A 19,723-nucleotide genomic window follows, 5' to 3' on the forward strand; every position below is an offset into this window, starting at 1 on the left:
TCCATCCATCCCTGTTATGAGCTGCTTGTATCCATTAGTGTGTGTGTGTGTGTGTGTGTGTGTGTGTGTGTGTGTGTGTGTGTGTGTGTGTGTGTGTTTGTATCCATTAGTGAGTGAGTGAGTGAGTGAGTGAGTGAGTGAGTGTGTGTGTGTGTGTGTGTGTGTGTGTGTGTGTGTGTGTGTGTGTGAGAGCGTGTGTGAGAGCGTGTGTGTGTGAGCGTGTGCGTGTGTGTGCTGACTCACCGACTAAGTGTACTTGTGTGTGTGCAATGCATGTTCACACTAAACCTCCATGAGAACCAAATGTGTGGTTTGTCATATAGTGTCACCCACCGGCATAGGGTCCACTGGGCCACCCGGGGCGAAAAAAGGGGAGCGAAAAAACAAGAAAAATAACAAGAGATTGGCAGCCCTTCAACCCCCTATGCATGCACATTTCTGTTAGTAGCGAACCACCGCAAGCTGCCATTGAATTTAAATGGTCCACCCATTAGCAATTTGGCAAAACGTTCACACCTATATCGCCGGAGTTGCACTGACCGCGCCCATGGGAAACCATGGGCACCACCTACTTTCTCAATCACAGCACAACACAAACACACACACTCAGCAGAGAGAACATCCAGCCGTATACGCACAGGACAAGAATAAATGACAGCACATCCACGCATGTAAATATTACACGTGCCCGGACCCTACAGCCTTAATGTAACACATGATGCACATTCCTGTAGATGCATGAGCGGATCTCTACGCGCCATTGTTCTAACACAGTAGCAGCAGTAACGCAATGCATTTTACCGTAACATTACAGGCCTTTATACTGCGTTGTGCATCCTTATAGCCATGCCGAATCACTGCAAGCATGAACGTGATAAGAATCAAGTGACACCTCCTTTGTGATGGTATAATTGAATCTGGGATGGCTAATAAGATTAGGAGAATCCTATTTGGAAAACACAGACCCCCTCCTCTTATTTAAGAAGAGGTTAACTTAATGCAGTAGAACCAATGCTCGGAGGGGTTGGGGGTTGCCTCGACCACTTACGGGGGGGGGGCTAGGCGAGGGTGGGCTGGGAGAGGAAGTCCAATATAACAGACAGCACTTCTCTTCTTCCCCTCTGGAACACGAGGAGGTTTAAGGCTATATATTCACTGCTCGCTCTGTGCTCCACAGCTGCTCCATATCCCCTTTGTAAACAGCATTCTTTTTTTCTTGCATCGACTACCCACCACCGCTCCCTCCTCTTTTCATACAAACAGCCCCCCCCCCCCCCCGCCAAACAGCCCCCCAGTCGTCGTCCCCCCCCCCCCCCCGGCCTGCATATCACATATAAATCACCCCCTTTCCCCCCTCCCCTCCCGTCTCCTCTCCTCTCCTCTCCTCCGTCTGAGACTGGGAAGGCTCACAGCACTCTTGCACAGAGAGGAGGCTGCACAGTGATGGCCAGCGCCTAGCGCGGTAGACTTCAACCGCTTCTTCCCTCACACAGACACAGACTTCCCTTGACAGAGATCACTGCTGACAGTCAGCCACTCCGGAGAGATCAGTAGACAAAAGAGTGAGAGATATAGAGAAGGGGAGGAAGAGAGAGGAAGGCACAACGAGAAGGAAAGGGTGCAACTGTGGACTATATATTCATCAGCCGGCAACCCCGGGGAGAGAAAAACACTTTTTTTGGGGGGGAATCGGCGACATTTATTGCTTTCACCCCCGAGTCTATAAAACTGTAGGACCTGCACAATGGAAGAGGACATGGATGAAGGCCAAAGTCAGAAAGGTGAGGGACACATATAGGGGTTTATTTCCATCTGTGTACAGTAGATGTGACTTGATGCTTTTGTCTGCATGTGTGTCAGCCGCGCGCTTGCAAAGACCGTTGTGCAAATGGGAGCCTTTTTTTCTCATTATATATATTTTCCTGAATAGGATAGCAGCTGTTTGGGAGTAATTCCTTTGTCCATTGAGTGTCAGCTCTCGACTGAAGAGCGTGTCCGTGTGTTTCGGTGGCTAGAGGGGTGTGAACTGCCTTGGGTGGGGGTGGGGGTCGTGGGGGGGGCAGACATGTCTTTTGTTTGGGGGTTTCACGCTTGTCGCGGCAGCTGAGAGGGAAACACAAAACGAGCCCCGTTCTGTTCTCTCATGTGTGCCGGGGCCTTTATGTCCGAACTCAGAGATGCCGTATACGTATACGTGCACTAATCGCGCACGGCATCGTCCGTGGCACCCTTGTGAGGTTTTGACGCAGGGGGAGCAAGGGGTTCTCTCTCTCTCTGTCGTTCAATCAATGGAGGGGAACTGTTTTCTTTGTGCGAAAGTGGGATGTCGTTTATGTGACACACACACACACACACACACACACACACACACACACACACACACACACACACGCACACGCACACGCTCCATGAGCTGCTGAGTGTGTCTGACGAGGGCTTCTCCACAGACGTGACGGATTGGTCATGTTTAGCAGCGCGGCAGTGTTTCATATCCAGTGTTCCATGATCGATAAGCATCCGACTCTCCTCCTTCATGCACCGTAGCACCTCTCCCTCTGCTTCCATCAGTCTGTGTGAGACAGGGCTTGTTTGTTCCTCTCTCTCTAACGCTCCCCTCCTTGCTCTCTCTCTCTCGCTCTCTCTCTCTCCTCTCCATCTCCCCTCATTTCTTTAAAGACCATGCAGGCAGGGAGGCTAGCCAGGGATGGAACAGTTGCCATGGCAGTGCCCGACTCCAGTCATTATCTATTCTCTTTTCTATACAGCTCATGACATTTCAGTAGCATGAGCATATAGTTCACTCTATTGAATGTGTGTGTGTGTGTGTGTGTGTGTGTGTGTGTGTGTGTATGTCTGCGTGCGTGCGTGCGTGCGTTCATGAGCGTGCGTCCGTGTGCTTGCGTGTGCAGAGAGAGATAAAGTTTTCACATGTGTGTGGGGTGCATGTTGTCGAATACTCTAAGGAAGTACAGTACGCGTTTACTGTGTGTGTGTGTGTGTGTGTGTGTGTGTGTGTGTGTGTGTGTGTGTGTGTGTGTGTGCGCGCGCGCGCCATAACCCATGGACAATGATATAACGAGAGCAGTTCTTGTGATTGCAGCCATAGACAAAGACATCGTTCCGTCTTCTACCTGTGGAACAATCAGCTGCACCTGCTGCTGAACCCCTGACAGGGGATTCTGACTGAATAGCTCTCGGTCGCCATTACTAGGTGTGTTCACAACCCCCCCTTCTCCCATTCAGGCACTAGATTTACTAGTCAGTCGAGGTTATGATGCTCAGCCAACTGAAAGAGGCTATCACACAAGCTGCACATGCATCTCTACAGCACGTCCCCTCATTTAAAGCTTGATTTATACTTCATACGGTCGCGTTGCGCGCTGAAAATAGCTGCTCGTTGTGAGCTTGTAGATCTGGCCTTTTCTTTTGCGTGTGTATACCGCTGTACGATGGAGTATATGAATCAAGCATTGGCTTGTTAAAATCAACATCCGTAATTACTAAGTCGGGCACTCATTCCCCTGGCTGTGATCTCCAGTGCTCCCCTCTGGCCCAAATATGGCTCTCTGGCAAATCTTGTCTCCCGTCATATCTTGGGGAGATTTTGTTAGCTGTTCATGAAATATGCAGCCATCGCAGCTGGCTCAGAGCGGTGGATTAATGGTGTGTTCATTAATGCACTTCTTGCGGTGAGTCGGCAGTCGGCACCATGATGATGAACTGCATTGGTATTTCACAGGAAAACAAGGATGTTACATTAATTTGTTACAAGCCTCATGAAATAATGAACAGCTCAAGGCTTTGTCTACAAAAAACTGTGCCCCCAAGCCCAATTTGAGAACACTGAGTATATATTACCTAGTCTATGGTAATGCACTTGACTACAGACTACACCAATGTCTGACTGATGCTCTTTTTGCACACTTGACCTATAAGATTTTACCAACACTATAGTATAGTAGTACTTGCATTAGCTATATGCCTTGCATTAGCAGTTTGGTGGAGTGTGCCACACCAACATATAAATGCACATACACATTGTATGAGCGTGTGTCAAATCAAATCTTTGGAAATTAAAAGGGTTGAGAAAACGCGTTTTAAACTCATGTCACCGTGTGTCCTTTCCTCTACTCTGCACAGCACTTTGTGATGAGAAACATCCTTGACTTGCAGCGGGCCTCTGTACCGCTCAGGTGACCCATTAATGCCGTCACTAGATTTAGAGTCGCTTTAGTGCCATTAGATCATACGAGGTGGTAATTCGGCAGATTTATTTTGTTAATCTGCTGATGGAAGAGCAGTTATAGGAGTGGACGGCATAGCCTGGGATAAATGAAGGCAGGACTTCTCGCTCAGAAGGTTCTGTGGTCAGAGAACACATTGTAGAAGTGGGACACAGGTTCCCTCTCTAGTGGTTTCAACATGGAGGGAGAAAGATTACTGATCGCCCGCTATACTGACTAACTTTAGTCAAATAATCTCCAAAGGGAAAGTTAATCATCAGAAATCTTGACGAAAGCCGTCATTTTTCACAAGCTTTGAGATTTCCTGCCACTTCTTTGCTCATCTTAGGTGTTATTTCAGGCTTCCGGATTTGGAAAACCAGGCTACAACAATCATTGCTTTTATTATTTGTAATGTATTATTATTTAAAAAACAATATATCCCCATCTAGCTTTTGGTGTGTGTGTGTGTGTGTGTGTGTGTGTGTGTGTGTGCGTGCGTGCGTGCGTGCGTGTGTGTGTGTGTGTGTGCGTGTGTGTGTGTGTGTGTATAAACAAAAACTTTGTCCTAACACAAACATTAGATGCCACTGACAATGAATGGACAATTTTTTGTGTTCGTGTAAACACAAACATTGTGTAACACAAGACGAAGGTGAGGACGTAAATTCTGATTGGCCGGAATGAGATGATGTATGATGATGTTTGTTCGATGTTAAGAGCGCCGCTCACTTCACACTTATTGTTAATGGCATTTAATGTTTGTGTTGGCACCGTTTGTTTTACATCAGCATTACATCTCCTAATCAACATGCGTTAGTAGTGTTAGTGTGGTGTTGGTTGCTCCTGCTGGGATATCTCAACAGTGTGAGGCACCATCAGTGTGGTTGCTTTTAACTGGGAGGTCTCTCTGAGATGAGGTATTGTCACTGTCAGTGTGCTCCAATAAAGTAACTGGGATGTCTCTCCAATACCTCCCCTTTCAGCTCAGTGAATGGAGCACAGGATCACAGCTTTGGCTCTGCTCTTACTGCGAAGAGCTGGACGGGAATTTGTTCCCTCACTTTATATCCCTGTACTTGTTCAACAGTGCAATATCTGTGCTCATTTACTAAATGAATGTTCCGGGGTCAAAAATCCCCAGTATGTTTGCATTGTGGTCTCTTGGTATTACAGTCTCAGTGAGGCGCTGCATGGGACCAGGCAGTGGAAGATAACCCTTATCTGAAAACTCTGGGCATTGAGCTAAGCAATACCAACAGCACTAAAACCATTCATTTGTCCATGAGGCCAGTTTTAAAAGCCTGTAAATGTCACATATTGCTGTATTCTCTATACATGCCAATCTACAATCTACAATGCGAATCATAAATCAGGCTGTAGTAGGATAGCGGAGGTTAGAGTCAGGGTTCTATCTGCTGTCGGTAAATGGTAAAGGGTGCATTTATATAGCGCCTTTATCCAAGGCGTTTAACAGAGATTGTGCATTATACATTTACCCATTCATACACCGATGGTGGAGGAAACCATGCAAGGCACCAACCTGCACATCGGGGAAAATTAGGGATTCAGCGTCTTGCTCAAGGACACTTCGACCCCAACTCTGAGGGAGAGAAAAAAGTCTCCAGGGGGCACAGTGCTGTATAGTTCAGTCCAGGTGAAACACACACCAGGATTTTGTGTCAAACACAGTGCAATATACAACTATAGGCCTACAAAAGGTTATGGATTATCTTTTAATTTACTACTGTATAATGTATGCAATACATTAGGGACATTATATACTGTACCCTTTCATCCACGTTCATCATGCAGGCATGTTATTATAAGCAAAGAAATAATAATATTTTCCATAAGCTGACAACGTGTCATGATGCAACATGTGAGCTAGATAGCCATTTCCTCTATTTATTTATTTGTGGTGAAACTTTTTGAATACAGGTGTGCCTTTATTGAGATTTGAACTTGCCCTCTGGTGTGCCTGCTGTAGTCTATTTACAATGTGCCTGCTGTAGTCCATTATGATGTAACAGACTCAAAATCTTAGTGCAACAGTGCAATGTGCATTGTGCAATAAAAACACAAGCTCTTAAAAGTACTAATAGTTCACTAATATGTCTTTCCAGTGTTATAGTTGTTATAGTTTTGTTTTTAAGCCGTCGTGTTGCTAATGTCAAATGTGCTGTCAAAAGTCTCATTTTAAGGCATTTAAATGTGTTAAGTGTGTCAAATGCTTATGTTTTTGTGACTTTTTTAATGTGATGTGACAGTTACATCACATTAAAAAAAGAGTTAAAGGACCACTTCACCACTTTTCAACCTATCTTCATATAATGTCCTCACTAATAATCATGGAAAAAATGGCGCAATTCTTTTCTACTCGGTCTGTGTCTCATAGGAGGGCTGTGGGCAGTCCAGAAACCGTCTTCCAGTGACATCATCGATGGAGAATACAAGCTAATAGAAACTGCAGGCTTTCTAGTCCTGAAAAGTTGCAATGCGAAAATGGAAGCCATCGTTCTCACGAAAATGAAAATATAAACATTTTTGTAAAAAAGAACCTGCCTAATTGATGATGTCACTGGAAGACGGTTTCTAAACTGCCCACAGCCCTCCTATGAGACACAGACTGAGTAGAACAAAATCGTGCCGTTTTATCATGATCATTAGTGAGGACCTATTATATGAAGATAGGTTGAAAAGTGGTGAAGTGGTCCTTTAAGGTGAACTAATAGTGCTTAAGTGCTTGTGTATTTATTGCACATTGCACTATACTAAGATTTTGAGTTCAGCAGCTTTGTGAAGGCTGGAACAAACGATGGCTTCAAGTGGTTTGAGTTGCACTTTGGCACAGGTTGATTGATGGCAGAGGTTTGCATTCGGATAATAGGGGATGTTGATATAGTCTGTAATGATTTGTGTTGCTTGTTTCATGGCTGCCTGCTCATACAGGCTTTTGTATGGGCTTATAGTCTTTCCTCCCTATTACTGTTTTGGGCATTTTCTCAATCTCTATAAATATTTTGTTCTTGTGATAATGTACAGTTCAGGTTAATGATGACGACATCACTGGAAAGAAGAAAATGGAAATAAGACAGGTAGTGGCTTTGCTAAAGTGGCGCTGATGTCAACGAGTGCACTAGCACCGGCTGTCTTCCTCGGCGAGGCTGTAGATAGAGGATTATGAGTCAGAGGCACCAGGTGGGCTCTGTTCATTTCAGCTGCTGGCCAAATAGCCGTGTGCACACTCTGAGCCAAAGGAGCCATCCGGGACTCGAACCAACGTCCTGCGGTACCACACGCTGAGCTGAGCTATAAACCCGCACTGACTGACAGTTTACACATAGACTTCCCAGCTGGCTGAGTAATAATGAAGCCGTTCTGGGAGATGCGTTGAATTCTCTGTAATCATAAATATATTTCCTTGAATGATATGAACTCTTTCAGCATAGAGATATCAAAACAGTGTTTGTTTTTTTTTCAGTGAAAAGAAACATAATTCACAAAAGTCCTCTCTCTGTTGCTTCTCATTTAACCTATTGCGTGATATTCACAAGTCTAAAACCGTTCATTCATATTGCCCAGGTCTGTAAGTAAAAGTCTGGTATTCAAAATTTACTTGAGTAAAAGTACAAAAGTATTGGCATCACAATGTACTTAAAGTACCAAAATGTATAGTACACTTTACACTACTCATTATGCAGAATGTCTCGTTTCACCAGTGTTCACAAGTGTGAGCTTGTACATCGGTTTACAAATAATTGTAGTGGAGGAAAAAGTACATTGAAAAAAGACACCTGTTAGCATTTCCTGCGCCAAGAGGCCACTCTGCAAGTCATCGCCATGCCCCTTCTGCTTCAAGGGTTCCATCACGGTATTAGCGAGGCATGCTGGGATAACATGATGATCTCTATCTCAGGGAAAAAACAGTGGTCTCAGGTTGACCTTCCCAATCTTAAAATCACATGAAATAATAAAAATCACACCCGTGTGAACTGAGTGGTGCAACTCCCCTCTCTAACCCCCCCTCCCCCCCTCCCCCCCTCCTCCTCTCTCCTCTCTCTCATTAGCAGGCAACAGTGCAGCACTAATACTATCTCTCTGTCTCTGTTTCTGGCACAACAGCGCCCTTACTGGTAGTCATACTGGTGCTCTACATAGGCACATACATAGGTGAACCAACCAGGGGGGCAGTTAGACAGATTTTTTGTGAAGCCACTAAGGAAATGAAAGTTCATATAATGGCCTGTTGTGGCGCTATCATTGGGCTCAAAAAAACCCATAGCCCCATAGAGGTCCATGTATTTGGGCCCAACTTCACCTAGACTGTATTAACTTAATAAACATGGTCATGAATACTTTTCGCTTCCAGTCACTAGTTTAAAGTCTCATTTCTAATGTCATAATAATCTTTTTGGAAAATGCTGGCCCCATTTATAAAAAAAAATACCATAAAGTCGCGCATGTTCTGAGGGGCGTGGCCACCGTTACAGTTCATGAACGGGATCCCCCACCCACTCGAGTCAAAATAAAAACCAACGAAGAAGAAGGGGGGAAGTCCCGCCTCGTTGTCTGGGCCAGCCAATGGCCAAACTGGGCCAAAACGGATCTTGAAAGATGGCGACTTACAGTGCAAGGGATTTCAGGCTTCATTTTACATTCATGTTAGACCCGGGGAACGCTTTGTCCATATTTTTTTACAGTCTATGGAACCAACACAGGTGAACACGGACATTGCTGTTCCTTGGAGTGGTTGCACCACTCAACAAGCTGAATACCAGAATAAAGTAGGCTACTGCATACAAGTGCAAAGTGCTGAGTTTCAGGACAGGCGGCTATACTACCCAACAGTCACATACAAGATAAACATCAATATAAATAAAACTCTATACGTGGTCAGGGTACAAAAAACCACAACCCTCTCTTCTGTCTCTCGCCTATTGTTCTGATCCTCATTCGACCCCCCCAGTCTACTGGGTGTTGAGGGAGTTCCTCGAATTGTTTATGCAGGGTTTTTTCAGGGCTATATTAGTGCAATTACTTTTGAAGGTTTTCTCATTGTTCCGACTAGAATGACTCAGTGGCCAGAGTGAAGACTGAGGACACGGGGGCAACAGGTGTTGAAAACATAATGTCAGACGAGGACATTCCAGGGGAGCTCTCTCTCTAGTCTACTCTCTACCCCATATGCCTCGTTTTATGTCGAGATACATATTATAAATCAGGCTCTATACAAAAGGTCTCTCCAATGCTGAGAACCTCATAAATGCCATTGTACTATAAACCCTGCGTCTGCTTGGATTGGATTACAGTAATAGTCTCTCTTGTTGATAAACAACCACTGTTAAAAGGCCGTGCTGACAGTTGGCACTGTATACATGCTGCATCAGTCTCATATTTACTATAATAGTCTGCACATAATATATCCAGTCACAGATTCATTGGGGATGGATGTACAACATTCATTCACTGGTGATAGATTGTGAAAGGTCCCTATATGCACACTGCTGTTCTTTTTCACATTTTTAGCTGCATTTCTTCCCAGTTCTTCCTGAAAAACGCATCCAGTCTGCAAGGCCCTTTATACTATTTTACAGAATATATAGAATATAATAATGAGTCAGTCTATTTTATTAATTTAAAAATATATATCTTATTCTTATCTCTCTACTCTTTCCACTCATTTTCTGGGTTTTCCACTGACAATAATGTTATTGAAACTATGGGCTCCATCTTCGTTTCGATCTTTCTAAATACACTGTTTGGGGATTTAGCAGTGGGGAAGGGGTGTTCCCCCACTAAAGTTGGTATTTTGGTTACCCGTCTTAAATCCCTAAAACACCTCCTTTACCCGTTATATTATGGCAAATAACTTCTTTGACTATACAATTATATAAACACAATGGACACAAGGAAGTGGCATAGCACTCACTTCTGCTGATTATAGGAAAATTACAAAGAGATGCAATAGGAGAATAAGGAGAGATGACTCTGTGCCTGGACATCTCCATTGAGGCGCGCGCCGCACCGCTCTACCAAACTAATTTGGCACGGCTTACGGGTAAGCTACGGGTGCTTTTAAACTCCACTATGCAAATGTGTGTGACCAAAATAGCAATTTAGGGGAAAGCGTGCCAACACGCCCATGACCACGCCTCTAGGCGCAAATACCGGTGTCGGCAAAAAAGAGATAGCGGGTGACGCTGGACCAAAATACCATTAAGAGACAGAGATAGCTCCTATATTCGTAATTGTCGGGCAGCGGCTGAATTGCGGTGCCGCGTCTCGGGTAAAGGCGGCGACAAAAATGGAGCCCTATATTTTCAGGCCTCTATGCAGCTTTCAAATCAGTTCCTTCCGTATATTGCGCTGCTCAGAGCAGTATATAGTCACCGAATTATTGCCTTATTGACGGATTTAGAACAGATTTTGAAGGTCTGGTTCCAAAAACGAACCAGTATTTAATGTGTAAAATCCACGATAGTTATACATTGGAATGAATGAGCCCGGCTGGAAAGTGTCCCAAGTGGGAGTGTCTAAGTGGGAGAGGCCGGGTCTTATAGCTATATAGGTCCATTGTTATCCAGTGGCCTGTAGCCCTAGTGTTTGATCGCCCATAAAGGTCTGATCCTAGAATCGCAAAGCATTTAATTAATTTGACCTGATATGAAGTGAGCTGTAACATGCAACGATGATTCAAGGATTATATATTATGGCATGAATCATAGCCGTGATCTCATCATAAAACAGGGATAGGTGAACAGATAATCTGTTGTCCGTAAGCCTATGGCACAATGGATCTAAACGACCACATCACAATCCCAAATGATGAGACTTCAATAACAATTATGAACAGGCTGACAGTATATATAACAAGAAAATATATCAAAATGGTTTTGACAAAAGGCATGGCCCTTTAACCATTTAAACTTACACCCTATACTTCAACTTGGCGGCTCTCCAGGAGTCTATACTAGTGACTCCTTTTTTATATAAGGGCCCTATAAATATTATTATATATATATATATTATTATTATCTTGCGTGCCACCTGTGGAGTCTGTCAGGTCTCACCTCAGGGGGAGGGGCGAGTTACCATGACAACCAGGCACGCCCATGGCCGGGTCATAGACTCAGTGTATTATCCCAGAGCAATTCTAAATCAGCTGCGCCTCATTCCGGCCGCCGCCCTGGTTAGCAATTAAGGACAGCCGCAGCCTGTCAGCCGCGCCCTTTATAAACAGCCTGCGCACCTAGCAGTATCAGATCCCTGCTACACACAGACGCTCGCGCAGCATATGCCGTCCACTCGGCGTTGGATGGTAAGTCCACACTCCTCTCACTTATGGACTCTCACGTATGGACTATGTTTATTGTTTGATTGTTTGTATCACCACTCAATTGCTCTCTTATATTCTCACATCACCAGGCTTGTAGGAGTGGGGCTGGAAGCACACGCAGGAGCGTGTGCCCCCCATAGACAAGTATACACGGAGAGCCGCATGCATACTGGAGACCCACCTGGCTCGTATCGGGGACGAGTGCGGAAGACGGGACCCCCGTATGGAAACGGCAGCCCCACAGCTCCATAAGGTCGCAGTAAGACAAACCGTTCACTATCTATCACCCGTGTTATTAAGAAGAGGCACTCATAGTGGCAAATGAGCAGCTAAGGATAATAACGAAGATTGTGAATGAAGGAAGTCACCCTGTCGATGCTAAATGAAGACTGTGAATGAAGAGTGTCACCGTGGTGTTGTACACTGAAGATTGTTGAATGAAGATAACCCCGTAGAGACTAATGGAAGCTAGCAGGCTCTAGATAAAGTGTCACGTACACCCTGTGAAAGAAGACAGGCCTGTGTTATGTTTATTTCACCCTTGAAGAGACTTTAAGTTGGCTTGCGCCGCCAGGCCCGGTGAAAGAAGACCGTTAGAAACTAGAGCGCTTACTTTGTGTTAACCCCCTGACTGCCGTTGTCGTACCGACACGGCCACCCAGTAGATAGAGAGAAATAAGAATATAAATGCTTGTGTATCTTCCTGTTGGCCGAGCCTAAGGGGCCCTCCGTACCATCCCCGCCCGGTACCATACCAAGTACTTTTACTCTAATTACTCACCACCCCGTATCCGAGTACTTCTACTCTAAAGTACTCTTCTGTGCCTTGTGGATAGAGAAAGATACGCACCCCCTTACCTACCTCCGGGGGAGCCTCCTGGCCTCCTCTGGAACCTGGAAAAGAAGAAGAGAAAGAGTTATACAAAGGTCCAGTTGGTAGACTGCCTAGACCGGGTGTCTCAGGCCCCAACTTTGTACTTACCTTGTGCTCTGACCGTATGCTAACATCCCCTCTCATCCTCTGCAGTGACGACTCCCGCCTCGGAGCCGGGACCTCATGCAAAGAATATTACTGTCTGAGTTCTGTTTGTGAAAACTGACTTTGTTTGAACCTGTTGGAGAAATAAAGCAAGGGGCGCCATCGTGTGTCTAACCCCTGAAACTGCACTCTGAGTTGTATTTCCCACCCGACCTCCCACATATGGTGGAGAATGTGGGTATTCATCTGATCTCAACCACCGCCTAAACATGGCCAGCCCCGAATTGGCCGCCCTTCTCCGAAGTCAGACTGAACTACAGAACGCTGTGCGTGAAGTTGTCCGCAGGCTAGACCGACACGGTGATGTCCCTAGGACCCCCAACGCCGTCCTCTCCAAGCAGACCCCCGAGGATGACATCGAGGCGTACCTCGAACTCTTCGAACGCACCGCCGACCGCGAGCAGTGGCCCGCCGCCGACTGGGCCGGCATACTGGCGCCCTACCTCTCGGGAGAGGCTCAACGCGCATGTCGGGACCTTCCCGCCAGAGACGCTCGAGACTACGAGACGCTGAAGGCCGCCATCTTGTCCACCCTCGGCTACAGCCTGCCCGCCCGGGCCCAGCGGTACCACATGTGGGCCTATCAGCAGGCCCAGCCCCCTCGCGCTCAGGTCGCCGACCTCTACCGCCTGACGCAGAGCTGGCTGACCACGGGCGGAGAGACCCCGTGGATTGAGAGATTAGTCATAGACCGGTGTGTCCGTGCCCTGCCATCCGACGCCAAGAAATATGTTGCCCGAGTCAGCCCCACATCCGTGGACGCCCTGATCGCCCTCCTGGAGAACCACCACGTCTGCTCGGATATGCTCCGCCAGACCAAGAGCGACGCCGTCCCCAAGACAGATGACCGCCGAGACCGACGCCGACCAGCCCCGCCGACCCCGGTCCGGCCCCGTGCCTCCGGCCCCCCCGACCGCAGCCCGCGGACCCGCAGGTGCTACGTCTGTAATCGGGAGGACCACCTGTCCTGGGCCTGCCCAGAGCGGCCCCCCGGCCCCGATGTCTCCATGCCCTCCGCGGACAGCATGAGAGGGCCCCGCCCCTGCCTCCACACCGGAAGTGAGAGCCGACGACAGACCACCCTCCCCGCCCGGGTTGATGGGACCGACACCCATGCCTTGCTGGACTCAGGCAGCGTGGTGACGCTGGTCCGGGGTGACCTCGCCTCCGCCACCAATGGACCCACCATCCCGGTCACGTGTGTCCACGGAGATGTCCGGCGGTACCCCGTCGCCCACGTGACCGTACAGACCCCCCGTGGCTCCGCGTTGGTCGCCGCCGGAGTGGTCCCCGAACTCCCCGTCCCCCTCTTGATCGGAACGGACTGTCCGCTGTTCGAGAAATACTGGAACCCGGGACGACGAGGGCCCCCCAGGACGCGGCGCCGCCGACGCCGCCGAAGTAGCGTACCCCTCGTCGCCTGCCCCGCCCTCCGCGAAGACGGGACCTCGTCCACCAGCAGCGGCCGAGGAAGTCCCCAGCCAGAACCCGGGCCGGAAGAAGCGGAGGCCTCCGACGCAGACGACACGCCGGCCCTCGGTGAAGACCCCTTCCTAGAGTTCCCCAGAATAGACGCGCCGCCCCCCCGGCGGCAAGGATCGTTCGCCACCGCTCAGTGGGCCGACCCCAACCTGGCTGGCGCCAGGCGGAACGTCGTGGCCGTCGACGGGAAGCTGAACCCGGGGGTGAGTGAGAAACCTTTCCCACACTTCTTCGTCCAACACGACTTGCTGTACCGCGCTTGCAAGGACCCCGCTGGGGAGGTCGTCGAACAATTACTCGTCCCCAAACCGTATGTGTCCCGAGTAATGTATCTCGCCCACTCCCACCAGTTAGGGGCCCACCTGGCCGTACAAAAGACGTACGACCGGGTCGCCGCCCGCTTCTATTGGCCAGGCGTTAAGAAGGCCATTGAGGAGTTTTGCCGCTCCTGTGCCGAGTGTCAGCTAACCGCCCCCCGCGGCGTGCCCCATAGCCCCCTAATTCCAATGCCAATTATCGATGTACCGTTCTCCCGTATCGCCATGGATATTGTCGGACCCCTCCCTAAGTCCGCCCGGGGCCACCGGTACATCCTAGTCATCATGGATTATGCGACGCGCTATCCGGAGGCCATCCCCCTCCGCACCGCCAACGCCCGGGCCATCGCCCACGAGCTGCTGATGCTATTCAGCCACGTCGGCATAGCGGACGAAATCCTGACCGACCAGGGCACGTGCTTCATGTCCAGAGTCCTAGCATCCCTGTATAAATGGCTGAAGGTCAAGCGTATACGGACCTCCGCCTACCACCCTGAGACGGATGGTTTGGTCGAACGGTTCAACCAAACGCTAAAGAAAATGTTAAAACGCGTCACGGAAGAGGACGCCAAAGACTGGGACCGCCTCATCCCGTTTGTACTCTTCGCCATTCGCGAAGTACCCCAAGCGTCAACCGGGTTTTCGCCCTTTGAGCTCCTGTACGGGAGGAAACCGCGTGGCCTCCTCGACCTGGCTAAAGAAGCCTGGGAGAGCCAGCCGTCCCCCCTCCGCAGCGTCATCGAACACGTCGACGCGCTCCAGGAGCGCGCCAAACGCATCTGGCCCATCGTAAGAGAGCACATGGCCGCAGCCCAGACGGCCCAGGCGCGCACCTACAATAAGGGTGCCAAGATCCGAGAGTTCGCCCCCGGCGATAAAGTGCTGGTGTTGGTCCCCACCAGCGAATGTAAGTTCCTGGCCCGATGGAAGGGCCCATATGAAGTCGTAGAGAGGAAAGGAGACGTGAACTACCGGGTGAGTCAGCCAGGTAGAAGACGCGGACACCAGATCTACCACGTGAACATACTGAAACGGTGGCATACGCCGGAGGAAGTGCCCCTACCCGCTTTAGTAACCTTTGTCTCCCCGCAGGCCCCGGCCGTGGCCCTTGGTGAGGATCTGACGCCCCAGCAGACACAGGACTTGCGGGAGCTACTCGATCGGAACCGCGACGTATTCTCAGAGTTACCGGGCCACACCTCCGTGCTAAAGCATGACATCGACACCCCTAACGGCCAGGTAGTGAGACTACGGCCGTACCGGATCCCGGAGGCACGAAGGAAGGCAATCAGAGAAGAGGTCCAGAAGATGCTCGAGCTGGGGGTCATCGAGGAGTCCCACAGTGCCTGGTCGAGCCCGATCGTGATTGTCCCCAAACCCGACGGCACACTCCGCTTCTGCAATGATTTCCGGAAGTTAAATGAGATCTCCGTGTTCGACGCGTATCCCATGGCCCGCGTCGATGAGCTGATTGACCGGCTGGGGCCCGCCCGGTTCATCAGTACCCTCGACCTGACTAAAGGGTACTGGCAGGTTCCCCTCACGGAGAGAGCCAAGCAGAAGACGGCCTTCATCACTCCCGATGGACTCTTCCAGTACCGAGTGATGCCCTTCGGAGTACACGGGGCCCCCGCCACGTTCCAACGGCTGATGGACCGGATACTGCGACCCCACCAGGCCTTCGCGGCGGCCTACCTGGACGATGTAATCATCCACAGCGCCACCTGGGGACAGCACCTGGAGCGGGTCGACACAGTCCTAGCCACCCTACGGGCGGCCGGCCTGACCGCCAACGCAAAGAAGTGCCGCATTGGTTGGACCGAGACGGACTACCTCGGCTACACCATCGGCCGAGGGTGCATCCGACCACAGACGAGGAAGGTGGAGAAGATCCAGACCTGGCCACGCCCGGTGACCAAGAAGCAGGTCAAGTCCTTCCTCGGCCTGATCGCCTATTACCAGAAGTTCGTCCAGAACTTCGCCACGATCTCGGCCCCCCTCCACGACTTGACCAAGAAGAACCTTCCCCACCACGTCCAGTGGACGGACGAGGCGGACGAAGCCTTCCGCACGTTGAAGACCGCCCTGTGCAGCGAGCCGGTGCTCGTGGCGCCGGACTTCACAAGGCCCTTCATCCTCGCCACGGATGCGTCCAACACCGGGGTCGGCGCTGTCCTGTCCCAGCCGCTAGACGGAGATGAGCATCCCGTACTGTACATCAGCAGGAAGCTGCTGAAGCACGAGCGTAACTACTCCACTGTCGAGAAGGAGTGCCTGGCCGTGAAATGGGCCATCCATCACCTCCGGTACTACTTATGGGGCAGACAGTTCACCCTCGTGACCGACCACGCGCCACTCAAGTGGATGGCGGCGAACAAAGACCGCAACGACCGTGTCACCCGCTGGTTCGTCGAGCTCCAGAGCTACAAGTTCGAGATAGAGCACCGGCCCGGGACCAAGATGAAACACGCGGACGCGCTCTCAAGACTGTACGAAGACGAGGGAAGTAGTCAAGCTCCTTGCGGTAGCAAGAAACTTAGGGGGGGAGTGTGTGGAGTCTGTCAGGTCTCACCTCAGGGGGAGGGGCGAGTTACCATGACAACCAGGCACGCCCATGGCCGGGTCATAGACTCAGTGTATTATCCCAGAGCAATTCTAAATCAGCTGCGCCTCATTCCGGCCGCCGCCCTGGTTAGCAATTAAGGACAGCCGCAGCCTGTCAGCCGCGCCCTTTATAAACAGCCTGCGCACCTAGCAGTATCAGATCCCTGCTACACACAGACGCTCGCGCAGCATATGCCGTCCACTCGGCGTTGGATGGTAAGTCCACACTCCTCTCACTTATGGACTCTCACGTATGGACTATGTTTATTGTTTGATTGTTTGTATCACCACTCAATTGCTCTCTTATATTCTCACATCACCAGGCTTGTAGGAGTGGGGCTGGAAGCACACGCAGGAGCGTGTGCCCCCCATAGACAAGTATACACGGAGAGCCGCATGCATACTGGAGACCCACCTGGCTCGTATCGGGGACGAGTGCGGAAGACGGGACCCCCGTATGGAAACGGCAGCCCCACAGCTCCATAAGGTCGCAGTAAGACAAACCGTTCACTATCTATCACCCGTGTTATTAAGAAGAGGCACTCATAGTGGCAAATGAGCAGCTAAGGATAATAACGAAGATTGTGAATGAAGGAAGTCACCCTGTCGATGCTAAATGAAGACTGTGAATGAAGAGTGTCACCGTGGTGTTGTACACTGAAGATTGTTGAATGAAGATAACCCCGTAGAGACTAATGGAAGCTAGCAGGCTCTAGATAAAGTGTCACGTACACCCTGTGAAAGAAGACAGGCCTGTGTTATGTTTATTTCACCCTTGAAGAGACTTTAAGTTGGCTTGCGCCGCCAGGCCCGGTGAAAGAAGACCGTTAGAAACTAGAGCGCTTACTTTGTGTTAACCCCCTGACTGCCGTTGTCGTACCGACACGGCCACCCAGTAGATAGAGAGAAATAAGAATATAAATGCTTGTGTATCTTCCTGTTGGCCGAGCCTAAGGGGCCCTCCGTACCATCCCCGCCCGGTACCATACCAAGTACTTTTACTCTAATTACTCACCACCCCGTATCCGAGTACTTCTACTCTAAAGTACTCTTCTGTGCCTTGTGGATAGAGAAAGATACGCACCCCCTTACCTACCTCCGGGGGAGCCTCCTGGCCTCCTCTGGAACCTGGAAAAGAAGAAGAGAAAGAGTTATACAAAGGTCCAGTTGGTAGACTGCCTAGACCGGGTGTCTCAGGCCCCAACTTTGTACTTACCTTGTGCTCTGACCGTATGCTAACATCCCCTCTCATCCTCTGCAGTGACGACTCCCGCCTCGGAGCCGGGACCTCATGCAAAGAATATTACTGTCTGAGTTCTGTTTGTGAAAACTGACTTTGTTTGAACCTGTTGGAGAAATAAAGCAAGGGGCACCATCGTGTGTCTAACCCCTGAAACTGCACTCTGAGTTGTATTTCCCACCCGACCTCCCACACACCATATATATAAAAAAAAAGCTATAGTTGAACAATTTCAAAATGTTTTTCCAAATAATAGTAAAATATGGCTAGTACAAAGTTTAAGGATAAGGGGTAGGGCGGTGTGCGAGATGCGGGGCTCCAAATCTCTTTTTCGGAAAACAGTAGATCTACAAGCTCACAACGCATCTTCCGGTCGACGAGTCTTCGTCCTCAGAATACGGGCCCGCGAGGGTTCAAGTGGTTTATACGTGAAAATAAAAGAGACTCCTTCATGTCTTTCCATTAGTGGCATGTCACTCCAGCCGCCTGGAGTTAAGTGAGCTCAGACAAAAGACACATCCATGCTCAGTTGTTACGCGGCTAAAGGTTCAGAGCGCTCCGTCTCTCCGAGGGAGGAAGAGGGGGGGAAAAGGAAAGTATGAAAAAAAGAGAGAGAGAAATGAGGCTAAGTCGTTTCTGCCTTGGCCCCGTGCAACGTTCGTTCCTGGGACCGTGGGGCTAATCTGTATAATGTGTCTGCCTCACTATTGTCCCAGTGAATTTGTTGACGTACGCTAAGTGGGTCACAGTGCTGAAGTATAGCCCGGCCTATTCTCGTCCCATTCCACGCTGTGGTTGACATGGCAACCATAGTGGTTGATTAAACACGCGCTGAGATGTTTGTGTGTGTGTGTGTGTGTGTGTGTGTGCGCGAGCGCACGCGCGCGTGCGTTGGGGGTATACTTGAAAAAGAACCTGCTTGCTTCAGGGGAGGTGGTGGGTGGATGTGGGGTTATAGGGAAGCGCAGAGATTGTGCACGCACGCACACGCACACACCATTCCCCCTGCACTCGATCTCTTTCTCACCCAACCCCCCATCTGTGAGTCTTGGGATCCAATAAAGATCATGTTAGCTGTGCATCTTTTGGCATGTGAATCTGTGATTGGTGTTGTGGTTAGAGAAAAAATTACTGATGCTTGCACTGAATCCTCTCTCTCTCTCTCTCTCTCTCTCTCTCTCGTAGCCTATATATATATATATACTATCAGTACATTTATGATGTTGACTCATTCGCTTTGATCATAACATTAGAGGCAGTGTGGTTCTATTGGTATGTTGGAATGTTACATGAACTAAAGCATGTACTACTTAGAAGAGTATTGGTCTGTGGTCATGGTAACCCTAAGGACAACAGCGATGCAAATACCGTACCTCAATGAGCAGATCTCATCTACAATATCCGTTTTACTTTTTACTTGGGAGGCAGTGCTGGCCTGTATATAGGACCTATAGGTGTCACAATATTTACATTTACTGT

The 19,723-nt window shown here is 49.4% G+C and overlaps 1 protein-coding gene across 1 annotated transcript in view; it reads left to right on the forward strand.

The window, feature by feature from the left end:
* The first annotated feature begins 1,431 nt into the window (after positions 1-1,431).
* gpm6aa (glycoprotein M6Aa) overlaps positions 1,432-19,723 on the forward strand; it is a 40,150-nt gene continuing 21,858 nt past the window's right edge. The window contains exon 1 of the mRNA XM_080773916.1: positions 1,432-1,781. Within this exon, the coding sequence (XP_080630042.1) occupies positions 1,745-1,781 (37 nt within the window). The 5' untranslated portion in view covers positions 1,432-1,744. The remainder of the gene's footprint in view (positions 1,782-19,723) is intronic.

This window comes from Protomyctophum bolini, assembly GCF_963924005.1.
Source record: "Protomyctophum bolini genome assembly, chromosome: 10".
Classification (NCBI taxonomy): Eukaryota; Metazoa; Chordata; class Actinopteri; order Myctophiformes; family Myctophidae; genus Protomyctophum; species Protomyctophum bolini.